Consider the following 24722-nt stretch of genomic DNA (forward strand, 5'->3'; position numbering starts at 1 on the left):
CCCCAGGGCGCCGGCCCAGCCCCGGCCCGAACACCTCAGGCCCCGGCGGCTCTGGCTCAGGCCCCAGGGCGCCGGCCCCGGCCCCAGCCGAGCGGTGCCGGCCGAGCACCCCCGGCCCAGCTCGGGCCCCACGGCTCCGGCCCCGGCCGAGCACCCCCGGCCCGGCTCGGGCCCTGGGGCGCTGGCCCGAGCGGCCCCGGCCCGAGCCCCTCAGGCCCCGGTGGCTCTGGCTCGGGCCCCGGCGCGCCGGCTCGGCCCCGGGCTGAGCAACTCCGGCCTGGCCCCGGCCCCAAACCCCGCAACCCCAGCCCGAGCGGGGCCCCCAGGAATCGGGCCCCACTCTTGCTAAGGCCGGCCCTGGGTGTTGCACCAGAATCCTCAGGCATTACACCTCATGGCCCAGTTCCTGATTACACCCTTTGGAAGCACATTATTCAAAAGTGGTCCAGAATGCCATGCTTAATAGTGGGAAACTCTCTACAGGGGCTTTATCCCTTTAGAGGAAGCGGTTCTCTAACTCAGCAACTAACTGCAGTGTGTCCCCTACACAGACTGTGATTCAAAAGATGTTGCACTAATTGTTAACCTAAATGAGTCAGGTTTGGTTGTGAGCTCCATCGAAGTGCACCTGGCTGCAGTCTCAGAATTCCACCTCTGTATCACAGGGAGGATTGTTTTCTCTAATCCAGTGACTACCAGGTTCTTAAAAGCTGTAGATAGATTGTTCACACCTTCTCTAGGGACCCTACTCCACAATCGGATTTGAACTTAACCGTTAGCCTCCTGCTCATGGTTACATTTTCCAGGAAGGGGGCCTTTTTAGTAGCCACCATGTCCATGAGGAGAGTAGGAGAGCTGCATGCCTAGTAACAGATCATTCAAATGCTCTTTTCTCCAAGGAACAGCTTAGGCCACATCCTAAATTTCTTTCAAAAGTAATATCTGACTTTAATCTCAGCCACTCGATTTATTTACAGGTTTGCTTTCCAAAGCAAAAGTCCCAGACTCTGCATGTTCGCTGAGCCCAGACAGACTCTGCATGTTCGCTGAGCCCAGACAGACTCTGCATGTTCGCTGAGCCCAGACATTTTATCTAGACAGAGCAAAGCCCCTTCATGTATCTTCCCATCTGTTCATCTCCTACCCATAACAAATGAGGGGGCATCCTGTGACGGCACAGCGCCTGTACAAATGAATCACCAGCTGTATCGCCATGTGTTATAATGCCAAGGATGTTATTCCTCCAGAAAAATTGTCAACCGGAGCTCACTCACCATCCATGACATTTATGAGTAAGGTCCTGATTGTAGACATTTGCAGAGCAGTAATGTAGTCCACAGTCCATACTGTTGCTAGACTTTATGCACTTACTCACACATCAAGGGAAGAAGCTAATGTAGAGAAAGCAGTTCTCCTGTTCCTCTTCCAGTGAGACTCCCAGACCCACTTTCACTGGAAACTGCTTGTGAATCACCTAATTTAATGGACATATGCAGTCACTCAAAGAAGAAAAAACACTCATCTTTCTTAACTGTTGTTCTTTGAGATATGTTGCATACATTCATTACACGATCCACCCTACTTCCCCCAAAGCACCAGAGTCTTTCATCTAAGGATCCAGTATGAAGGAACTGTGAAGGGGTGGGGGGCTCCCTACCCTTTATACCCTCATCTTGGATCACAAGGAGCAGCAGGGCGCAGACATGCCACCCATATGATACCATTAGGCAAAACTCCCTGGCATCAGCGCATGAAACATAAATACACATCTAGTGTAATGGGCACGTGCATCACATCTGGAAGAACAATGGTTAAAAACAGGGTCAGCTAAGTTCAAACTCTATAAAACAAGAGGGGGAAAGGTTTTGTCCTACAATGCTTTTATATTTTAGCCTGGCTCTGTAATTCAGAGGTTTTTTAAAAAAATTATTCAGAAATGGGAAAAATAGAAAGGAAATGTTTAAAACAATCTTGTCCTTTTGAGATGATGCTTTTGATGAACAGGTCAAATCAGCAGGTTCCTAATCTCAGAGAAAGCAGCTGCAATGACCTAGTTGGTTGCTAATACACTGCACATTCGTATCATGTATAGAAAAGTCAACTAAATGGGATAAAGTGGGATATAGTCAGGAAAAATGCTCTTATAAAAATATTCACTTCTGTTGTATTAGTAAATTTCACTTCCCAAATTAAATGAATTTCACTCCTGAAATTCACTACATTAATTAAACACCAATGTTATACACAGAAAGATTCCATTACTGTGACAAATTACCTTTGAATTGTATGACTATCTAATTGTTTTATGTTGGGGGTTTTTAATAATTCTGTTCCCTGATAATTCTAGGATGGGGCTGATTTCATCTACACCGTTCCTGTGTTCCAAAAGCCTGCCTGATCCAAAAAATTTGGCCAAACCATCTTGAATTATTGCTCTTATCAGATTTCAAAAGCTAAACAAAGTTAAGCTGGTTAGCACTTTGATGGGAGATCTTTACAAAACAAAGGTAGCAGCAGGAAGTAGGGTTGGTGATTCACTAAGTTACAGTCTTCCCTTGCATAAATAAAGCTTATCTGCATTTGGAAATTTACTGAAATAGTTATAGAATAAGTGGCTGTGTGAACACTTATTCCAGAATAAGAGTACCTTTTCCAATTTAGTTTAATCCACATTGAAAGTGATAATTATTCTGGAATAACTATTTAAGTAAATTTCCAACTGTAGACAAGCCCTAATGAACCAGTGCCTCAGTGTGGTACCCAAACATGACTGCATTTGAGCAGTGGGTAACACTAATGTGATTTATGTGGTGTGTATATCCTTTCAGATCCTTTATGATAAAAGGGTGCTAGACAAATGTAAATTGTATGATGATTATTACTAACCTGAGCTGGTTGAATTATTCATTGTGACTAAAATTCATTGCAAATTTATCCCGTTTCCCTGATTGCAGATGCTTCATTGATTTTACAAATCTATTTGTTGTTCATAATTAGCAGTTTATACAAATAAATTTTAGTCTATGGATTATTCATGAACTGTTCACTATTTGTCCTTTGTGTTCTGTGCTTGGTCATCTAACAATGGTAATGTTTCCTCTCTGTGATTGGATGAGAATAACAAATAGTGAATAAACTCATGCCAGGGTTGACATGCATATAGGTGTGAATATGAAGAACGGCCATTCCCAAAACATTAATGCAAACAAAAATTCAAGTCACACAAATATTTGCAAGTGGCAAACAACAAAAGGTGTGAGCGTGGTCAAATAGGACAGCTGTTTCAATTCTGAATCAATGTTGGCTAGCACTGTTTTGCAGTATTCTGCCAGCTCTGTCAATATTCTGACTGAAATCTCTGTTTTATAATTTCTGTAGGAAAGTAAAAAGAAATGTTGAATTATGTGATTAGTTATGGCTAACAGATTTGGGCACAGGATCCAAACTTGTAGAGATGCTTTCTCTTTTAAAACCCATGTGTTCTAACTTCCTCAGCCAGTGTCATAAGTTGTCTTCTGGGGCAGCACTGGCCAGTGAAGACCCAGAATATGAAATATTGACTGCAGAAGAGACACCAGACCTAGAGAGAGAATACATTTGTGTAGGTAGTGGGATCTGTCAGGAGTGGGATTCAGGAAGAGGAAGCAAAGAGTCAGTACTGAAAGTTGTGGGGAGAGAAAGGAAAAATGGGAGAAAGAAAAGGTGTTTTATTTGAAAATCTGAGTCCGTCTTCCTCTCACCTCAGTTTGAGGTTTAGGAGAATGTGTTACAAGCATTTATGGGATTCTATGAATGTGTGGGACTAATTTTGCAGGAGTTTGCAAAGATTTTATGTGAGTTTGTGATCTCCAAAAGCGTTTCCATAGATTAAAAATGGTCTAAATAGTTCAAATTGTCAACATTCAATGTATTTTTATTTGGGGGAGGGAGGCTGTATCTTTTAACTGATGGCCCAGCCTTAACTTTCAGTTCTGCAAGCACAAAAATGTATCTTTAGGTTCCCGTATTTGTGTAAATTTCAGAAATCCTAAAACTGTTGTGTTGGGTGGGGGTGAATGAGGGGCAGTGTTCATCCAGGCTGAGACCTTAAATAAAAATTCCTAAATCTTTGCTTTAGACAAGTTGCAGTTAAATCTTGGGGGCGAGTTGGGACGGGGTGGGAAGGGAGCATGGAGAGAGAGAAATATATAATCAAATCAGCAACAGTCTCTGTAGTATAATGGTGCTACTTTCTAATGCTGGGAACTATGGTAAGTATACCTTGGGTTTTGCCATTGGAATGACATGCGATACATGCAAACTTCAGGGCAGCATGATCATCATCTTGGCAAAATTTAAAATTCCTTCGTTGTGAAATTGAAATTATTTTTTAAAAATTATGAAGGTAGATAAAGTGTAGCTGGCAACCCATTATCACAGGCAGCTGATGCTGAGTATGCAGCCTGCATAGAAGTTACAAGATTTTGTGTCTGAAGTCTCTTACATGCAGTGGATTAGAATTTACACAGGGACCCCAGTCCCTCCCCCTCCCTCTCCCCATTGCATAACCTATTTTACATGCATTTCTTCAGGGATATTGTGGGGGTTAGGAAAAAAGGAAAATGTCTTTCACTCAGCTCTTGTTGAGGCTGGTTTTACCCTTTCTCTTTCAATGTATCCCAGGACCCCAATCCTTCCTTGTCTTTTACTTTTTGAAACAACAGGGAGTGGCTACCTCCCTTGTGTTAGCCCAGGATTCCAGACAATAGGTGATTTTTGAGCTGTGAGTTATTGAAATGGTCTTATCTGTTTCCTGGGGTGACAGTAAATGAGATGTCAATATAACGTCTTTTGTGCTGATGACATTCAATCTGATGACTAGGAATTTTTCACACTGGGCTAGTATTTCAAACTGCTGTGTTGGCATATTAACTAGGACTCTTACCTAATTTGTTGTATGTAAAAATAAAATGAGATCACTCATAGTGACTTCAACTATCCTACTTAACGAGGTGGTAACTAATTAATGTACATTTAGAATGTGAAGATCATCATGGCCTTTTTTAGATATTCAGATGCATACATTTTCAGTTGCTTGTTCTGGTCTCTGTGGAATAAACATATCACACAGAGTGCTCCAATGCAGACCTGGTCAGAAAGAGAATTCTGTTTTCCCAGTTCTGGACAAAGTTAATTTTCCTCAGTCTTGATAAAAGTTTGCTGTTTTTCTCAAAATCAAACCAATGAAAACCGATATATTTTCTTGCCTTATGCTTCTTTTCTAGTTTTCCTCCTCTTTGTAAATGACTACATTTAACTGTGATCTGACCAACTACTCCCTTGGCTGATAAAGGAACTGCCCCAGACAGGTGACTGAGGATGGCAAACTGTGCTTTTAACGGATTCATTGATAAGGTTATCGGTAACTGCAAAGAGACTGAACCTTTGAGCTGTGTCAGATTTCTCCCAGTCTCTGGTGCCAATGTCTGGTTCCTCCCTCCTCCCGCCAAAAACCACTTAGTTCACTTCCAATCTGTCGTCTTCTCTTTCTTTTCCCTTCTGCAGGCAGACTTCACATTTCATTTTCTCCTGGGAAAAATGAACACACAAAATGCTTGTTTTAGACATTTCTGATCACTGTATGGAACACCCCAAAAATGACAGACATACTGAACAACATGAAACAAGTCAATACTTCTCTGTTTGAATGAACACTATTACACAATACACATGTATAGTTGCTTTCCAAAATGCTGCTTGCTATATTTTGTTTTTATTATCATTCCTGTAATTCTAAGAAAAATAAACCGAGCATATTTACTTGACCCAACCCATACTAAACTTACAATAAAATACATAGAAATGGATTCTCAGTTGGTATAAATCAGCTTCAGTGGAACTATGTTGATTTGCACCGGCTTAGGACCTATCTGAACTACAGTTATCAACTGTTTTCTTCTTAATTTATGTTAGCTTTATTTTCTTGTCTTTGGCATTTGGAGAATTTTCTTCCAGAATACTTCCGATTAAAAAATGGCAGTCCTTCCTCCTCCTGGCATCTAGGTAACTCTTTTTTAAATGATGACCAACCTATTAATAAATTCTTCCATATGAAGCCTTATAAAATAAAATTCCCAAACCAAACAGAAATGGAGATCCTCACACATGCTACTCAACTCACTAAGGGCTTGATCCTCCAAGGTGCTGAGCACTGTAGCTCTGATCCAGCAAAGCACTTAAGCATGTGCTTAACTTGAAGCATGTGGATTACTCATATGCTTAAAGTTAAGCAGGTGCTTAAGTGTTTTGCTGGATCAGGGCCAAAGTGCTCAGCACTGTGAAGAAGCCCTAGGAGAAAACTCTTTCAACATAATCAAGTAGTTTGCTTAAGAATAATAGAGGCAGCTACTTAAAATGTTAAATTGCATCTTATATACTTTTTGCTAAATAACTTGTTTATTAAGTTTATCTCAAAAAAACAACAATGAGGAGTCCTTGTGGCACCTTAGAGACTAACAAATTTATTTGGGCAGACGCTTTCGTGGGCTAAAACCCACTTCATCAGATGCATGGAGTGGAAAATACAGTAGGCAGGTATAAATACACAGAACATGAAAAGATGGGAGATGCCTTACCGAGTGGGGGGTCAGTGCTAAGGAAGCCAATTCAGTTAGGGTGGATGTGGCCCTTTTCCAACAGTTAACCAGAAGGGGTGAATATCAGAGGGAAAATAACTTTTGTCGTGCTAACGAGGCCAGTTCAATCCTGGTAGATATGGCCCATTCTAAACAGTTGACAATAAGGTGTGAGTATCAACAGAGGGAAAAAAATTTTTGTAGTGACCCAGCCACTCCCAGTCTTTATTCAAGCCTAATTTGATGGTGTCAAGTTTGCAAATTAATTCCAGTTCTGCAGTTTCTCATTGAAGACTGTTTTTCAAGGTTTTTTGTTGAAGAATGGCCACTTCTAAGTCTGTTATTGAGTGTCCAGGGAGATCGAAATGCTCTCCTACTGGTTTTTGAATGTTATAATTCTTGATGTCTGATTTGTGTCCATTTATTCGTTTGCGTAGAGACTGTTCAGTTTGTCCAATGTACATGGCAGAGGGGCATTGCTGGCACAGGATGGCATATATCTGAACAACCTCAATGTTTATGGAACAATAAACACTCCTAGGTTCACTGCATGTATCTAATATAAATATATCTATCACATGTACTATAACTTCTCTAAGATAAGGTTCTACTCTGAAAAGCAAATTTATAAAAATGGCCTCATTTTTATTGTGTTCCAGAAATCTCTGAATCAAATGTGTTCAGTTTACAGGTAAAAAATATGCCAGTTCTCCAAACTCAGCCTGGAATCTAAAAGTCAAGCTGGATTCTTTCCATTTCATGCAGTGTCATCAGTAATAAATTCTGTTAGTCTGTAAGGTGCCACTGGACTCCTTGTTTTTATCAGTAATAAAAGTTCATTTACACCTGTACAGACTTCAGTGGGGTAGCACAGGTATAATTTATTAGAATTTAGGACTTGTCAACACACAAAAGTTGTACCAATGTAGCTAAGTCCATTTAGAAACCAATACACTGAGTTCAGTTGGGGTAAATTTCTTGTGTGGACACTTTTATTTCAGCCCTATTTTGATTTAGTTTAATTTTTAATAGCCTAATCCAGAATAAAATTATCCATGCAAGAGATTGGTTTGGACCAATTTAACCTAATTGGTTTCTAAACCAGTTTAGTTAAATTGGTGCTCAAACAATGGATAGACCATCCCCTTGAAAACAATTCTGTTCATGATGCACATAATAAAATAGCATCATGCTCATTCCATCATAATTGAATTGGCTCTGCAGGGCTAATGGGAGTAAAAAACAGTAAAAATTTATGTTTTGTTGCTAACGTCAGCAGTAATTACTCTGAATTCATAAATGGAGCTGTTCTGTTGAGGAGGAGGAAGGAGCAGTTGTTACATTTGCAATCAGCGAAGGATCATGCTTTAAAGCAGTGGTTACCAACCGGTAGATTGCGATCGACTGGTCGGTCCTGGAGCCTCTGACAGTCGATCGCGATCTCTGGCAGCTAAAAGTCCGACAGCGCAGCAGTGCTAAGGCAGGCTCCCTGCCTCCCCTGGCCCGGTGCCGCTCCTGGTAGCGGCCGGCATGTTCCTGCGGCTGCATAGTCTCTGGGGGGGAGACAGGAGGTCTCCGCATATTGTTCCTGTCTGCAGGCACCGTCCCCACAACTCCCATTGGCCATGAATGGGGAACTGCCGCCAATGGGAGCTATGGGGGCGGTGCCTTGAGTCACACTGCCCACCTCCGAGGGGCCACAGCAATGTGCTGACCCGTTTCCAGGAGCGATGCAGGGTGAGGGCAGGCAGGGAGCCTGTCTTAGCTCAGCTTCGCTGTTGTCTGGGAGCCTGAGGTAAGCGCTGCCAGGCGGGAGCCTGCATCCCAACCACCTGCCTCAGCCCTGAGCCCCCTCCCAGAGCCAGCACCCCAAACACCCTCCTGTACCCCGAGCCTCCTCCTGCACCCTAACCCCCAGCCTGGAGCCCCTTCCTGCACCCAAACTCCCTCCCAGAGCTTGCACCCCTCACCCCTTCCTGCACCCCAACCCCCTGCCCCAGGCTCAGCCCAGAGCCCCCTCCCACACTCCAAACTCCTCAGCCCCAGCCCAGAGCCGGCACCCCAAATGACTTCCCCAGCCCGGTGAAAGTGAGTGAGGGTGGAGGAGAGCGAGTGATGATGGGAGGGGGCTGGAGTGAGTGGGGCAGGACCTCAGGGAAGGAGCGGAATAGATTCTGGATTGCACTTAAATTCCAAAAGTGATCTTGTGCGTAAAAAGGTTGGAGGCCACTGCTTTAAAGTGTCAATAGTCCAGTTAAAGATGGTTGCTGTGCAGTGGTTAAAGCAGTCCATGCTTGCGGTGATGTAGTTAAAACACAGATGGACAGATGTGTTAATATCCAACCTGATTATCTGTGAGTAATTTGATCATCTGGTATCTAATTGGCTAAATCAAGTAATCTAGTACCTGAAAGACACATGAATTCTTGTGATTGCATGCAAAGACATTACCTATAGATTTTTCAGCAGTTCTCAAACATTTGTACTGTTGACTGACCCCTTTCACGCTGCAAGCCTTTGAGTACGTCTTTTCCCCCTCCCCCCCAAATTAAATCACATTTTATTAAAACACTATTATAAATGCTGGAAGCGACGTGGGGTTTGGAGGTGGAGGTTGACAGCTCGCAACCCCCACGTAATAACCTCACGACCCCCTGAGGGGTCATGACCCCCAGTTTGAGAACCCCATTCTAGTCTGACCTCCTGTATAAATAACATAGGCCATAGAATAGTAACTTCTGCATCGAGGCCAATTACTGCTGGTAGAGCTAGCTATTTCTAAAACCACTGGCTGAAATTGCTGCTTTGATTGTTTCATCAGCATTCATCAGGTAGAGAGGAAATAACAGAAGAGCAGCAAGAACAAAAAATTGCTCCTTAATTGAACTGTGAAGGAGGTCGTGACCTGCAGTGCTTTCTTTTATGAGAAGTTTAGTAAAATATGAACCTGATTCTGAGCTCACTTACAGGTCTATTACCCAGTTTCACTGATCTTAGTTCTGATTTACATTGGCTATCAGTATGTTGACCGTGGCCCCTTATATATTTTAAGTATTCTTTCCAATTGTGTGTAAATGGGGGCATGGGTGAAAATGGCTAATACCATAATATTTTCTTGCACATATTGAGTAAAAAATTTTAAAATGGCACCTAAGTTGCACCTGCAAAAAATATAGATGTATGCAATGAAGTTACTGCACTTAGAATCTGCATTGGCATGCTCAGAATGGGTATTGTGGCATAGAAACAGGTGCTTGTGTGTACTAGATTTCAAAAGTGCTCAGCAACTACAGTTGGGGTCAGATTATCAACAGGGTTCTGCTGACATTTAGGCATCTAAATAAGGGTTAATTTCAAGTAGGGTGACCAGATGTCCCGATTTTATAGGGACAGTCCCGATTTTGGGGGCTTTTTCTTATATAGGCTCCTATTACCCCCCACCCCCGTCCTGATTTTTCACATTTGCTGTCTGGTCACCCTCATTTCAAGTGCGCAGCACCCAAATATCTCCCATTGTGACACACATGGCCAGATGTTCAAAAAAGTGTAAGACTCAACATGCTAGCTCACCATCAGAGCTCAGCTCTTATTTAGGCATCAATATAAGCGACCAGATTTTCAAAACCAGTTTGGGTGCTGAGCTGTTTTGAAAATCTGGCCCCAATTGTGGGTGCTGAGCACTTGAAAAAAAAAAGTCCAGCCCCAGGGTTGTCACCTCCAGCATGCAGAAAAACCAGCTGCTGGCCACCCGCACCAACAAAAAGAGTCCTGGTGTCAACTATGGCTAATTTCCCCCCCAAGAGTCCCTGTCTCCTGTCCCGTTCCTTATCCCTGCCTGCTGATGACCCTCGAGTCCATCCTCCTTCCCAGCCCCCAGTGCTGAGGAGCCACAACGGTTTCAGCTGGTTGAGAACCTGGCCCAGATAGGGAGACCCAGGTGCTGTCCATGTTCCTACCATGTGACATGCGTAGCAGCTACAAGCCTGCTGTGTGGACGCACAGCTTACAGGGAACATTGGTCCAAAGTGGGGGAAAAGGGGTCATTAAAGCTTTACACCAGAAAGTGGCAAAGCAGTACAAAAACTGGTAATCTTATCCAAAAGCTGAGTTATTTTGAAAGCGGGCCCTGGATGTATACATATGCAGGTTTTTCACACTCAAATACCTGTTTGTGCATACTTTGAAAATTTTGCCCATTTCAATTTATGGACAATATTACCTGATAGAAACTGCTGGGAACTCTTTGGTGTTTATGTGCATTGTAGTAAAACCTAACATAAATAGAATACCAGTGTCCAATAAAGTGTTTTGCTGGAGATATGCAAGTCCTAGAAGATGTACAGGAAAAGGACCTGATCTCTCTAAAAAGCAGGTTATTACATTCATCAACGACCGTGTTAACTGCCATTTTTAATATAGTTTCGTCTCTTCACCCTAAAAGCTTTTTTTATAGAACAAACTTATGGTATTCAAAAAAGTTTTGCAATTTCTTACTGTAATGTTTGTGACAACATTTAAGTTCTGTAGGATAATATACTTTTCAAGGATCCTTTTTCATCTAATATTTCATATATTGCTCTTGTCTTCTTCAAATAAGTCAAGGGGGTTTGAGGAGGTATTTAAATTCAGAAAGAATTAAGAAAGTTCACTGGACTAAGCTATAGCTCAAACAGTGTTTCCCTGATTAGCTCAGTTTAACACTGTAAAGATGAAAAGAGAGGGTAAATAATTTACAGACTGACTAAATAGGACAGTAATGCTGGATTCCACACACACCACCCCCTGTTGCAGCCTTCGGTAATGATTTCATACCTTATGTCAACTAATAGAAGTAATAGTCTTCTGTTTTTTCTTCCCTTCCCAACACACCCTGATTTCACTGAGCATAGAGGTTTGTTTTGTATTGAGAATAACCTGCCACAGTGGTTTTAAACCAGTTTCCCTTTGAAAGAATCTGTCTGGAAGAGTGCCACATTATTGTTTTATCGTGGTTCTGTGGTTCTGCTGTTCTGGGCTTCTTTTGTTCCAGGTGGTTTGCCAGTCGCCAAAGGTTACTGATAAGTCATCAGCCTGAGTGAATTCCCATTCAGTTGTCCATTGATGTATGTAGGTTACTGGCTGATTTGATGTTATCCATAGAGTCCTTGTTAAAAGTAAAAACTCTCTCTCTAAATAGTTCAATATTACTTAGACAATTACTGGATGGCACTGGTCAAAGCAGAGGTAGGTGCCATTCATCTCCTTTGTTACTTCACTAGACAGTAGGTTAAAGCAAATGCGCTCATTTTTCATTCACTGAGATGAATTCAAGATTTGACCATGCACAGTATATAGATCTGTTTTATCTCTGTCCTTCAGATAAGAGAAAATCAAAGTCATAACTACTTGAAACCATTAAAGATTACATTGCATTTTTTTCTTGAGTAAGGTGTTATACTCTGTTCTAGCCGAGTTGTAATTTAGATAATTACATTCAGTCTACATAAAACTCCCCCTGCAGTTTCAGTTGTGTATGGGTTTCTTTACTTCTATGGCTGTTGTGTAATGTCTGCTGTGTACTGTTAACCTTCTGCTCTGTTCCCGCACAAGGGGACTAAATTTCAGTAACAAGTGAATGATTTCTGTGAGCCAACTGTGTGCATATAATTCCATATATGTAATTATTAGATGGTAGCAATATCCATGTAATAAATTGCACATAGACTCCTTTCATGGCCTCACCTACACTCCGCACACTAATTTATCTCCACAGGGACAGTGATTAAATTTCTGAACATCATAGCAGCTTCAAACAGCTAAGGGGAAAAAAGAGAAAAAACGTGCCAGAGAAATATTTTCATCTTTTCTGCTCAGTATAGTTTGAGTTGCAGGTTAGCCATATTCAGCCCTATACTTGTGACACGTTTCTGGTCTCATTTCTTGCTTCCCTGCAGAGCTAGAAATTGCTGCTGTATGGTACCAGCTTTTCATTAGGAGAAGCGGCACTTGCTTTTAAGCATTGAAGAACCTGAGATACTGGACCTTAATACTGTGACTTATTATGTATACTACAGCTATTTTAGATAATCTGTATAGCTTTCTATAATTTGCTAATTTCAAATTTTGTCTGTTTCCAAATCCTGTAGAGGGTTAGGTCATGATAATTAAGGCACTAGGCTTTACAATGCATGGATATGGAAAAAATGTGACATACCCAGAATACATGATGGCTTTAGTGGCTCTCATTTGGGATGATACCTATAACTGACACTGATATTATGCTGACAGACAGTTTAGAATTTCTTATGGAAGGCTTTATTTCAATTTTGTTTTTAATTACAAAGCTTTGCTGCCTCAGCAGCCATCTGCCATCCAGAAATAAGTAAGTTTTTTTTATTAAGAAAGCATAAACATTGAATGTGTACTAACAAAAGTATATAAAATATGGGCCCAAACCAAAATTCCAGTTCCAAGCACTCCCCCACACTTGGATGGAACAGGGTAGAGTGTGGGTAGGAGGGAAGGAGGTTGACATCTTAGTTGTAATCCAAATTTCATGTCTGGGTCCTATCTCTGTAACAGGCCAAATCAAAACCCTAAACCTGAACACCCCAGAATTTGGGGAGTTTTCTAATCTGAATTACGAGTCTCAGGCTGGTTATTTAGTTTGTAAGATCTTTACCAATGGGTCCCTGTCTACCCACATGCAGTACAGCATCTGAGTGGGATATATGGGCACTGCTGTAATACAGTACAGATATTTAACAATAGTTGCATGAGAAAAGTGGCCACCGTCTATAGGGTATGTGGCCAAGTAACAATGTTTGCTTTATAGTTTAATAATTTGTGTTATATAAGTACTGATTAACCCTTTTACTGCACCCTGTAAATTATGGACTTAATTGCTTTTTTTTCCCCATGAGACAGTGACTATTAGTTACTTAACTTTAAATCTGCATTCTCTTATTCTTCCTTTTGCTAACCATTGTGACAAAGTTCCTCCTCTATCTTGGTGGGTCCTGCGCTTATTGGCAGATTTTCTTGCCGCAGAGATTCACCATGTGGGTTGGGGAACAGCCCAGAGACATTCCCCTCTGGAAGAACCCACAGTCCAGGTCAATTGGGAGGTTTGGGGGGAACCCGGGCCCGCCCTCTACTCCGGGTTCCAGCCCAGGGCCCTGTGGACTGCAGCTGTCTATAGTGCCTCCTGTAACAGCTGCATGACCGCTACAATTCCCTGGGCTACTTCCCCATGGCCTCCTCCAAACACTTTCCTTATTCTTACCACAGGACCTTCCTCCTGGTGTCTGATAACGCTTGTGCTCCTCAGTCCTCCAGCAGCTCACCCGCTCACTCTCAACTCCTTGCACGTCTTGCTCCCAGCCCCTTACACTCGCCCCACAAACTGGGGTGAGCTCCTTTTAAAACCCAGGTGCCTTGATTAGCCTGCCTTAATTGATTCTAGCAGCTTCTTCTTAATTGGCTCCAGGTATCCTAATTAGCCTGCATGCCTTAACTGGTTCTAGCAGGTTCCTGATTACTCTACTGCAGCCCCTTCTCTGGTCACTCAGGGAACAGAAAACTACTCATCCAGTGACCAGTATATTTGCCTTCTACCAGACTCCTGTACCCCACTGGTCTGGGTCTGTCACACCATGCTTATGTGAAAATGTCAAATTAGACAGGGAATTGCATGGCTTACATATCTTCTCATTTGCACTGTCCAAAATACTGTCTGAAACTGATCCCATTGCACAACTCGATCTGTCTGCCTGCGGGTTTTGTAGAGCACCCGTCACTGGTTTATACAGCAAGCCTGTGATTGCATGCTCGTGTTTGTTCCCTAGCATTCATCTCCCTAGTGAGCTTGTTTAAACAACAGAAGTTCTCTTACAATGAAAAGTTTGAATTCAAGTCTTGATATTAAGCAAGGCTGGGTTGTTGTTTTTTAAACCATTGGACTTCCTTCTGGTTGACACTCCTTGTTGCAAATTCCTGTCCTGTGAGTTAGCACTTCGGAAACATTAGCTGGTAGAAGAAACACTCTTACTTTTTTCCACCTTGGAGAAAACTGTCCCACCAGGTATTTGGGATCAAAATATCACAAGTAGATGTGCCACAAAAATAGGAAAAGAGCAAAACTAATTATTAGGACTTTTTTCGTTAGTCCGTTAATACAAATGGGAATGATGGGCCTGATCCAAACCTCACTGAAGTCAGTAGGAATCTTTGCACTGACTTCACTGGTTGGATCAGGTCCTATGTATGCCCTGGAGGGAAAGAATAGACTCTTTTGCAGACTCTGGGCCCTATACGATAATATGAAAAACAGCTTTGTATCTAGAAAACCATAATAATGCTCTGGGTTTGAGTGAAGGATTTCCTGTCTTTGTCACTCATCCACCAGCGTGCAACCTTCTCCCTCAAAGCCCACCTTCCTAGTTGTCTTTTTTGGCAGAGAAGAGCAGGGTGGGATTCTCTTTGGCCCCCACTGACACAGCTCCTGGCATGGCCAGGAGAGCAACATGATGCTCTCCTGCACTGACTGAACACTCAGCCCCAGTTAGGCTGGGCAGAGACTGCCAGGTTTTTTAGTATTTTTAAACCCCTTTTTAATATTCAAATGTGGTAGCAAATGTAAAAGCCAAATGCCTTTTTAGACCCTACCGGTTGCCATATCACAAGTTGCCAGGTTCTTGAAAGTGATTGGGAAGAACAATGAGGAACAAAGTCCATTTGCTTGTTATGTTGCAGACTTCTGAAGGGCTCAGTCAGCTCTGACATTTAGAGAGCAGCTGCTACATGTTGCAGGTTTAGCATTGTTTTGTTGTAGTTTCAGCAAAGGAGTGGCAGCAGCTTACCTCATTTCCAGTAATGAAGTGCCTGGGGCTTTTTTATGACTTGCACTCTGCCTGGGTTTGCTCAGTATGTGACTCCGGAAAACTAAGACTATGTATTGACTTGTTAAAACAACTTTGTCTTTTTCTTCTTCTGTTTCTTTTTACAATTTCAGCATATGACTTCTCGATTCTTTGCTCCTCTCCAGAACAATGCTGTGTTTAACTAGATGCAGGCATGTTTCCTCACAGTGTGAACTGTTTTCCCCATTGGATGCATTGAGCAGTGGAACAAAATACTTCTAAACCAGATGCTTACCTAGGGTTACCATATTTAAAAAATAAAAAAAGAGGACACTCCACGGGCCCTAGCCCTGCCCCTTTCCCACCCGGCCCCGCCCCAACTCCGCCCTTTCCCTGCCCCTTCCCCAAAGTCCCCGCCCTAACTCCCTCCCAGCCACGCGAAAAGGGCTGCCCGAGCGCTACCGGCTTTACGGTTTGCCGGGCAGCCTCCAGACCCTGCGCCCCCGGCCGGCTCTTCCCCAGCGCAGCTGGAGCCTGGGAGGGGAAGCGCCCAGCCGGGGGCGCAGGGTCTGGAGGCTGCCTGGCAAACCATGAAGCCGGTAGTACTCGGGCTTCGGGCAGCCCCTATGCCTCCGGACCCTGTGCCCCCGGCTGGGCACTTCTCCTCCCTGGCTCCAGCTGCTCTGCTCCTCCCCGGACTCAGACTTCGGCTACCCGAGCCAGCGCTATCAGCTTACGGCAGCCCCCTTGACTCCGGACCCCAGCCGCCGGCTGGGCACTTCTCCTCCCCAGCTCCAGCTACTCTGCTCCCGCGGCGCAGGGTCCGGAGGCACGGGGGCTGCCCGAAGCCGGTAGCACTGGCTCGGGCAGCTTGGCTCTTAAACAGAGCTGAAGTCTGAATCCAGGGAGGAGCAGAGCAGCTGGAGCCGGGGAGGAGAAGTGCCCGACCGGCGGCTGGGGCCCGGAGGCACGGGGGCTGCCAGAAGCCGGTAGCACTGGCTCGGGCAGCTTGGCTCTTAAACAGAGCCGAAGCTGAGTCCGGGGAGGAGCAGAGCAGCCGTGGGAGATGAAGTGCCTAGCCGGTATTTTTCCCGGACATGTTCGGCTTTTTGGCAATTCCCCCTGGACGGGGGTTTGATTGCCGAAAAGCCGGACATGTCCAGGAAAAACTGGACGTATGGTAACCCTAGCTTACCTACTATCAGGAAGTGTCCAGATTGCTGGTAGATACCACCCTATAGGAGATATTGGCTTCTTTTTTAGGGTGAGGTGACCAGTGACAAGGCAGCTAGTGTTATTACTGCTTCCCTTCTATTTTGGAGGATCTTACCCCATTTGAGACCTCTCCTCAAGGTTTTTCATGGTTTTCCCATCTGTTAAATAGGGGAAATTACATGTACCTTTCTGGGGTGTTATGAGGATTAATTATTTAATGGACCAAATTCACTCCATACAGGGAAGTGCAAATTGCTGTGCCTCCAGGGGGGAATCATCCAAAGTACTGCCACTAACACTCCAAGGACATTCTCCTGGCCATTAATCAGCTCAGTCACTTCTGGTGCAGATGTGTTTCATCAGCACCCAAACCACATTCTCCAGCATTCTTTTTAAGTCCATCTGCATGTGCTTCATCAACAGCAGTTAACTATCCTGAACATCAGTAGGTTATACATCGTAAATGCCATGCTGCTTTTGGCTGCTCCAGAACTGGTCAAGAGTTATACAATATTGAGTCCTGTTCAGAAATTGTTACCTTTTCTTTTGCACCACCAACTTGTCCTTTCATGGGCTGTTTAAACCAGACCTTAGTTCACATAGGGAACTACTAAATGCACTGTTTTTAAAATATTAGGAGCTTGTTTTTATTCATTCCCCCCACACTGGTTCCATCCCACAAAGAATTTGTTGTTTCTGATGGATACATCATAAATCAGGGCTTGTCTTCACTACGGGGGTAAGTCGACCTAAGTTATGCTACTCCAGCTCCGTGAATAAGCTCCACTCCAGCTGAAGTCAACGTAGCTTAGATTGACTTACCCCGGTGTCTTCACTGCGCTGCTTGGACGGGAGATGCTCTCTGGGTCGACTTCCCTTGCTCTTCTTGGAGAGCTGGATGGCGTTGACCAGAGAGCGTTCTGCCGTTGATTGAGCAGGTCTTCACTAGATCCACTAAATCGATCCATGCTGCATCGATTGCAGCAGCATTGAACTCCCCGTAGTGAAGACCAGCCCCAATCAAAGTTTGCTTTATTACACTTTCAAAACTCTAACTACTTCAGTGAGCTTTTCTTTTTCCATCCTCATTTCACATGCTTGATGAATCTACTGATGGAGAATTTTATATTTGCAGACATATTATCAGAAATACTGGAATCCATGTATGATTTCATGACCTGGTGATGCCTTTTACTCCATAGAAAAGAAAATGCCTTCATACAGCCATCAAAAAGACGAGTTGTGTGGATCTGGGTTAGACAAATTAATACCATAATGGCTTTGGCTCAAGAAGCATATAGTGCAAACAGGCAGCAGAACAGTTGTAGTACAGTTACCTTTTATGTGGGTGGCACAGATTTCTGCCAATTAAGAGGCTCTGATAAGTCATTTCTTGTCTTGTGATTGTTGTTAATAAGAATGTATATGAACATGTTTGCATCTGAACTATGCACAGATTAGTGCCTGTATTTATTTTCTTTAAAATAAAATATTGCTTCATTGGGTTTTGGTTCCTAATAAGCTTTTTTCTCATTTTAGAGCATTCCAGGATTTCACTAATACAGAGCAGCCAAATGGCCTTTGAGGATAGATTTTTATTTATTTCTCTAATTTTGTATGCAGACCAAAATTCTCAAACCTGGGGGAACCTAAAGTTAAGCTTCCAAATTCACATTCAGGCACCTGAATAAAAGTGGTCTGACCTTCTGAAAAGCAGGGCCCCACAGTCCCAATGAACCATGGTCTTTCTTTATAGGCCCCAATACAGCAAAGACTGATAGAACTACTCACAGTGTGTAAAATTAAAGAAGTGCATAAATCTTTGCAAAATTGGGGCCGTCATTAGCACAGGAGAAATCTGCGATAACAGTTGGCAATATGTTTTTTTTTTAAAGTGGCTTCTACAGTTATTTTTTATGTTTAATAAATATTTCAAAGAGACCTGAGGACCTCTGACAAAGAATGAGACATCTATTGTATTCAGGTGCATAGACATAGGTTTTCATATAATTAGTGGTAACAGACTTTAAATAAGGATGCTCTTTGCTTTTCTTAGGCCATGCCTATACTACAGGGACTGTAGTGGCATTGCTGTGGCTCTGTAGCTATGCTGACATAATCCCATAGCATGGATTCAGCCTATAGCTATGGAAAGAGCTTTTCCATCTCCCTGATAAACGGTAGCTAGGTTGACAGAAGCATTCTTCTGTTGACCTTGCTTCCTCTACACCTGGAGTTAGGTTGGCATAGCTGTGGCTCTCGGGTGTGTGAATTTTTCACACCCCTGAGTAGTGTAGCTGTGTTGACCTAAATTTTAAATGCAGACCAGGCCACAAATGCAGTAGCTGCAGCTCCCATCTTTACTGTCCAAAGAACTGTTTAAAAATTCGGCCTAAATATGGGTCTAACGTAGTATACTGATACCACTGTGATAAGTAGAGTAAAAATACCTAGAGAGAGAGAAAACCTGGTTTCAGTAAAACTTTGCATATAATACAATTTAGCCAGAGTGAGTGTCTGGGGGCCAATCTCTGTTAATCTTGTTTTAAAACCATGCCATTTTGGAGGAAGTCCCATTGCTTGACTCATTTAAAGACTGGACTGACACAAATTAATAGAAAAATCCAGTGAAAGAAATAATAAACTGGCAGAGGAGGGACTAGATGTCAGTGTCTTTTCCAACCCCTGTATTGCTAATCATGTGATTCACATCTGAATGAGTAGAAATATTAAGTAGGGTAATGCAGCTCTCTAACTGGAGCCTACTGTGGCATGTTGATGTACAGGGCCCTCCTCATCTTTGCCCCACCCCCACCCTCACCCCACCCCACCCCCTATACAGATTGACCTTTGCATGGTTGGAATCCATTCTTTTCCCCATTGGTTTGCTGCTAAAATGTGAAAACCGAAATGTAAGTCAGAGTCTTTCTTACTCTTTCCAGTGTCATCCTGCATTACCACGTATAAGAAGACACCACCTCCTGTTCCACCAAGAACCACCACAAAACCTTTTATTTCCATCACAGCCCAGAGCAGCACAGAGTCTGCCCAAGATGCATACATGGATGGGCAGGGACAAAGGGGCGATATCATCAGTCAGTCTGGACTTAGTAACTCTACAGAAAGCTTGGACAGTATGAAGGCCCTAACTGCTGCTATTGAGGCTGCTAATGCACAGATCCATGGCCCTGCAAGTCAGCATGTAGGCAACAATAATGCAACTGTCACCACAACCACCACCATTGCCACCGTTGGTGGGGAAGACAGAAAGAAGGATCACTTCAAGAAAAACAGATGTTTATCCATTGGAATACAGGTGAAGTATAGGTTTTTGAGTAGCAGATAAGTGTCTGTTTTTGTTGGTGTGGGTTTCTGTATTACTTATGGAGTGGTCCATTTTTTTCTCTTTTGAATCCCTTTTTTGGTTAGTTACCCATTTCTATCAGGTGACTGTAGAGATTTCAGTAGTATTTAATTATTCTCAGTGTTGCTGGTGATGTTTTCCTAATTAATTTTAAATATATCAAATGTAAGGATTTCTTGAGTCTTTTTGCTACTTATTATTCAGCTCTGTTAAATTGCACACATGAGCACAAACCTATGAATCATATCACAGCAGGGGTCAATGATATCATTGAAAGAGAATCTGTAAAACAATGATTTACACTACACTATCACCAGAAAAATATTTTCAGCCAGCTTGGCTGAATTGTCACTGCTTATTCATGCATTTGGAAACAACGGTTAGTCATTTGAATGAGGCAGCATTGTTCTACTTAGCTGTTATCTCAGCACAGGATAAGATCCCTCTGATTTGCCCTGTTTTAAAATAAATTAAACTTTGTTACCTCTAGTGAAATGTAACAAGAAAACTAATCCAACCACACTCAGTTGAAGCTTAGGGAAAAGAGAAATGTAAATAAGCTATATATTTCCATTTTAGATTTGATCTAACTTTTTTTGTTAATCTCTCTCACGTATCCCTTAAAATAATGACTGTAGAAGTATGACATACTCATAATCATTATCTACTTTTTCATTCATGCTGTTAGAACAAGACAGTCTGGGTTGGAGTCAACTAAGACTCAACTGTGGTTTTTGCAGGGAAAATAAATCCCAAGCAAATAGGGCAGTGTCTTCAAACTGACCAACCCTCCTCCCCCTGGAAAAAGTGGTTAGTCTTTTCCTAAAGATGAAGTTTGCACATGAATGGTCTCACACAGATTTCCAGTATGTTGGTCTTATTAGGTTTATCTAATTACTATGGGCAAGGCTGAGACTTTAGGCTGCATGTGGTGTGGAATTGGGAGCAGCCCCTGGATCGAATTGTGACAGAAGACGTGTCTACACTACTGTCGCTACAGTGGCACACCTTCAGCATTGCAGCTATGCCACTGTAGCACCATACTGGCTTCCTACAGTGACAGAAGAGGTTTTTTCCGTTGATCATAGAACCATAGAACTGGAAGGGACCTCGAGCGGCCATCTAGTCCAGTCCCCTGCACTCAAGGCAGGACTAAGTATTATCTATACCATCCCTGACAGGTATTTGTTAAACCTGCTCTTAAAAATCCCCAATGATGGAGATTCCACAACCTCCCTAGGCAATTTATTCCAGTGCTTAACCACTCTGACAGGAAGTTTTTTCTAATGTCCAGCCTAAACCGCCCTTGCTGCAATTTAAGCCCATTGCTTCTTGTCCTATCTTCGGAGGTTAAGAAGAACAGTTGGGTCTGCCATGGGCAGTACTTCCAGTAATGCCTTGTCTCTCAGGGTTCACATTGCTCGTGGCCCTGCCATGGCTGCTGGTGGTAGCATGGAAGCATCAGTCACCCAGAGCCCTGCACACTCAGGCTTTACTTCACCAGATCTTTATATCATTCACACTTCAGGTCCCCTGGGTCATCGACGCTAGGCCAGGCTTATCTGGGTGTTCCCTGTGAAAACTCTCAACCTGTTCTGGGGTGTAGACCTTACTCTCAGGACTGTTCTTTGGGACTATAGCTGTCCCAGTCTATGAGGTACCACAGCCTGCCTAATTTCAATTTGGAATCCAATATGGCATGGACTTCACATTCCTCATGGTCTTGAACCGGAACTTGCAGGACGGTGGCTGCATCTGGTTGGGGAATGGGTTTACCATGTATGGCTTTTGGAGGGAAATATGAAAGACAGGGTGCAGGTTGAGAGACCTAGGTAAGTGGAGCCTGAAAGTAACAGGATTGATTTTCTGACAGATTTGATAAGGAATTGATGGTCTAGTTTGTGAGATGGCCTGTTTGTGTAGGGATTTTTGACAGATAGCCAAACCTTTTGGCCTACCAGAAAGGTTGGTGCTTCCTGTCTTTGGTACTTTGTGTGCCATTTTAGGCCACCTTAGCATCCTCAAGGTGGCCCTTTACCTCTTTCTGACGGTGGCGAATCTGCCGAACCAAGTCTGCCCCAGTCGAGTTTAGGGAGGCTGTCAGTAGCATGGGGTAGAATTGGAGAGGGAACCCATTGGAACAGTTTAGGGCAACTGTGCCTGTATGTCCTCTCAGGTGTTCAGCAAGAGAACCCACTCTTGGCTTTCAGATCCCCAGGTGTTTCCTTTCTTGGATGGAGACACGTGTCTCTCTTCTGACCCAGGTATATCCAGGCTGGATAGTTACCTTGTCTTCACTGTATAATTCCCTGCAAAGACAGTTTGCTCAAGGATACCTGTGTGCTTTCTCTTGAGAAACAAATACAGTGTGGTTGCTACAGCTGTAAGTTACCCCACAGCTCTTTCTAGGCAAGCTTACTTTTTTCTTAAGGTACAAAGCATTACAGAGAAAACGTATTAAAAAAAAATAAAAGGACCTAAACTCTTTCTAATAAGTTTACCAGAGACCATTCCAACTCTCACATGGTCTCTGGCAAGTGTTCTCTTTTAATACCCTACCCTAGGGAATTCCTTATGGTTAAAAGTTCATCATAGCTTCAGCTCAGAATAGGCACACTCATAACATGTTCAGTTTCCTTTTTTGTACAGTTCAGGAGTCTTTGAACTGGAGTTTCCAGAAGCAGTTAGTTTACAAAAGGTCTCTCTCCCCAAGCCATATCTTAGAAAAGTTTTGCTTCACAGGGAGAGAATTTGCATTCCCTTCCTCTCAAGGTATTTCCTAAGAAAATCCACTTCACCCATATTGTTCCAAAATGACCTTTGAACATCCAGAAATTGCATTAATCTTGTCTTTGTACTAAAGAAGTTCCATACAATCTTACAATAGTACATAAACATTTGCATTTGTAATACAATGAACTCCAAAGATATTAACCCTAGTTCAGTAAGGTTTAACTTCATTCAGTAAAGTTTAATTTAATTCTATAAAGTTCAGGATTTTACAGGATAATGTCAATCCATCACACCTGTAATTGCAAAAAAAGGGGCTCTGCCCAGTGGAGGCATGATCGGTGTGGTATGCAAATTCAGCATAGAAGCAGGAGGTGGACCAGTCCTCTTGGTGATAGAGTTAACTAAACATCATAGATTTTGCTCTAATACTTGATTCACCTTCTCTATCTGGCCAGCCGTCTGGGGGTGATACACAGAGGAGTGGACACTTAGTAACCAGAGGGCTTTGCACCTTAAGCACGAGATGAACTGTGGTCCTTGATCTGATTTGATGCAATCAGGAAACCCATGGAGATGAATGACATGCACTACTAGGAACTGAGCAGTCATCTTGGCTGAGGGCAAGTGGTCACAGGGGACGAAATGTGCCATCTTGGTCAATTGATCCCCGATCGTTCCTACTGCCATGTAGCTGTTGGATTCAGAGGGTTCTACGATGAAGTCCATGGTAACAGCAGCCCATGGCCTGGATGGGGTTTCTGGTGTCACAGGGGTGCCGAGCAGCTTAGTGTGTGGTATCTTAGTATGGGTACACAAGTCGCAAAAGTGAATATAAACTCCAACGTCAGCCCACATCAGGGCCACCAAAAGAAGCAGGAGGCTGGACAGTGGGTTTTGAGGTACCCAAAATGGCCTGCTAGGGGGTTATTGTGATACAGTTACAGTACCTCCAACTGCAGAACTTATATGCAACCATCAACATAAATTATTCTGTCCTGCATGAAATGTTGCCTCTTGGTCCCTATTCTTGATCAGTCTGGGGGGGTCCATTCTAAAGCCTTCTGGGGAGAGGATGTACCCCAAAAACTCTGGAAGTTTGGTCAAAGGTATATTCTCTAATTTTGCGTACAAGCCATGATGTCGTAGTCTCTCCTAAGATGGCATTTGTGTTGCTCATGGTTTTCTGAAAAGTCAAGCATATCGTTGAGGTAGACTACTACCTACTGGTTCAGAATTTCTCTGAACACATTATTAACAAAGTGTTGAAAGATTGTATGTGCATTAGTTAGTCTGAATGGCACTACCAAGTATTCAAAATACCATAACGGGTCCAGAAGATGGTCTCCCACTTGTACCCCATCTAGATATGCATTAGGTCCTCTGTGGTGAATAATCCATACAAATTGCTCATGATCCAATAGTTTTGAGATTAGAGGCAGGGAATATCGGTTTTGGTTCAACACAAAGTAATCAACACATTGCGTAAATTCAGTCATAACAGTCTTTCACCCTGGGCTTTTGGTCAATGGGGCAGTACGGTATAATCCCAGTACATAGGTAGTGTGTCTAGATTTCTTTTTTGAAAAATGTCAGCATAATATGGTATTTATCAGGAATGTGGGAGGTCGAAGCTGGGGTGGTCCCCACTTGCCAGCTGCCGCAATCTGGGATTCGTTCAAGGGAGGGATTGATGCTGCCTGGGATGGGCTCCCAGATCCAACAATTCATCGCTGCCGATGCATAGGCAGATCTGTTGGCAATGCTCAGAGAAGAAGCTGAAGTAGATGGCACCAGTTAAGGAATCTCCTGAATTTTTGGCAGTTTCCATCAAGGCGTTTGAGTCGAAGCACCACAGGCCCCTGTTTGAGTGGTTAAGCCACCATTCATGCCTGGAATGTAACATTCTTCTCTTGCGAGAGGCCCACTAATTCGCAGAGGGCTAGGTTTTCTGCCAAA

At 43.1% G+C, this 24722-nt stretch overlaps 1 protein-coding gene across 5 annotated transcripts in view; it reads left to right on the top strand.

Moving 5' to 3' along the window:
- DLGAP1 (DLG associated protein 1) overlaps positions 1–24722 on the top strand; it is a 633130-nt gene that overhangs the window by 574221 nt on the left and 34187 nt on the right. For all 5 annotated transcript variants that reach the window (XM_065585317.1, XM_005303131.5, XM_005303132.5 and 2 more), the window contains one exon: positions 19612–19985. In XM_065585317.1, the coding sequence (XP_065441389.1) occupies positions 19612–19985 (374 nt within the window). The remainder of the gene's footprint in view (positions 1–19611; positions 19986–24722) is intronic.

The sequence above is a fragment of the Chrysemys picta genome, chromosome 2 (genome assembly GCF_011386835.1).
Source record: "Chrysemys picta bellii isolate R12L10 chromosome 2, ASM1138683v2, whole genome shotgun sequence".
NCBI classification, from domain to species: Eukaryota; Metazoa; Chordata; order Testudines; family Emydidae; genus Chrysemys; species Chrysemys picta.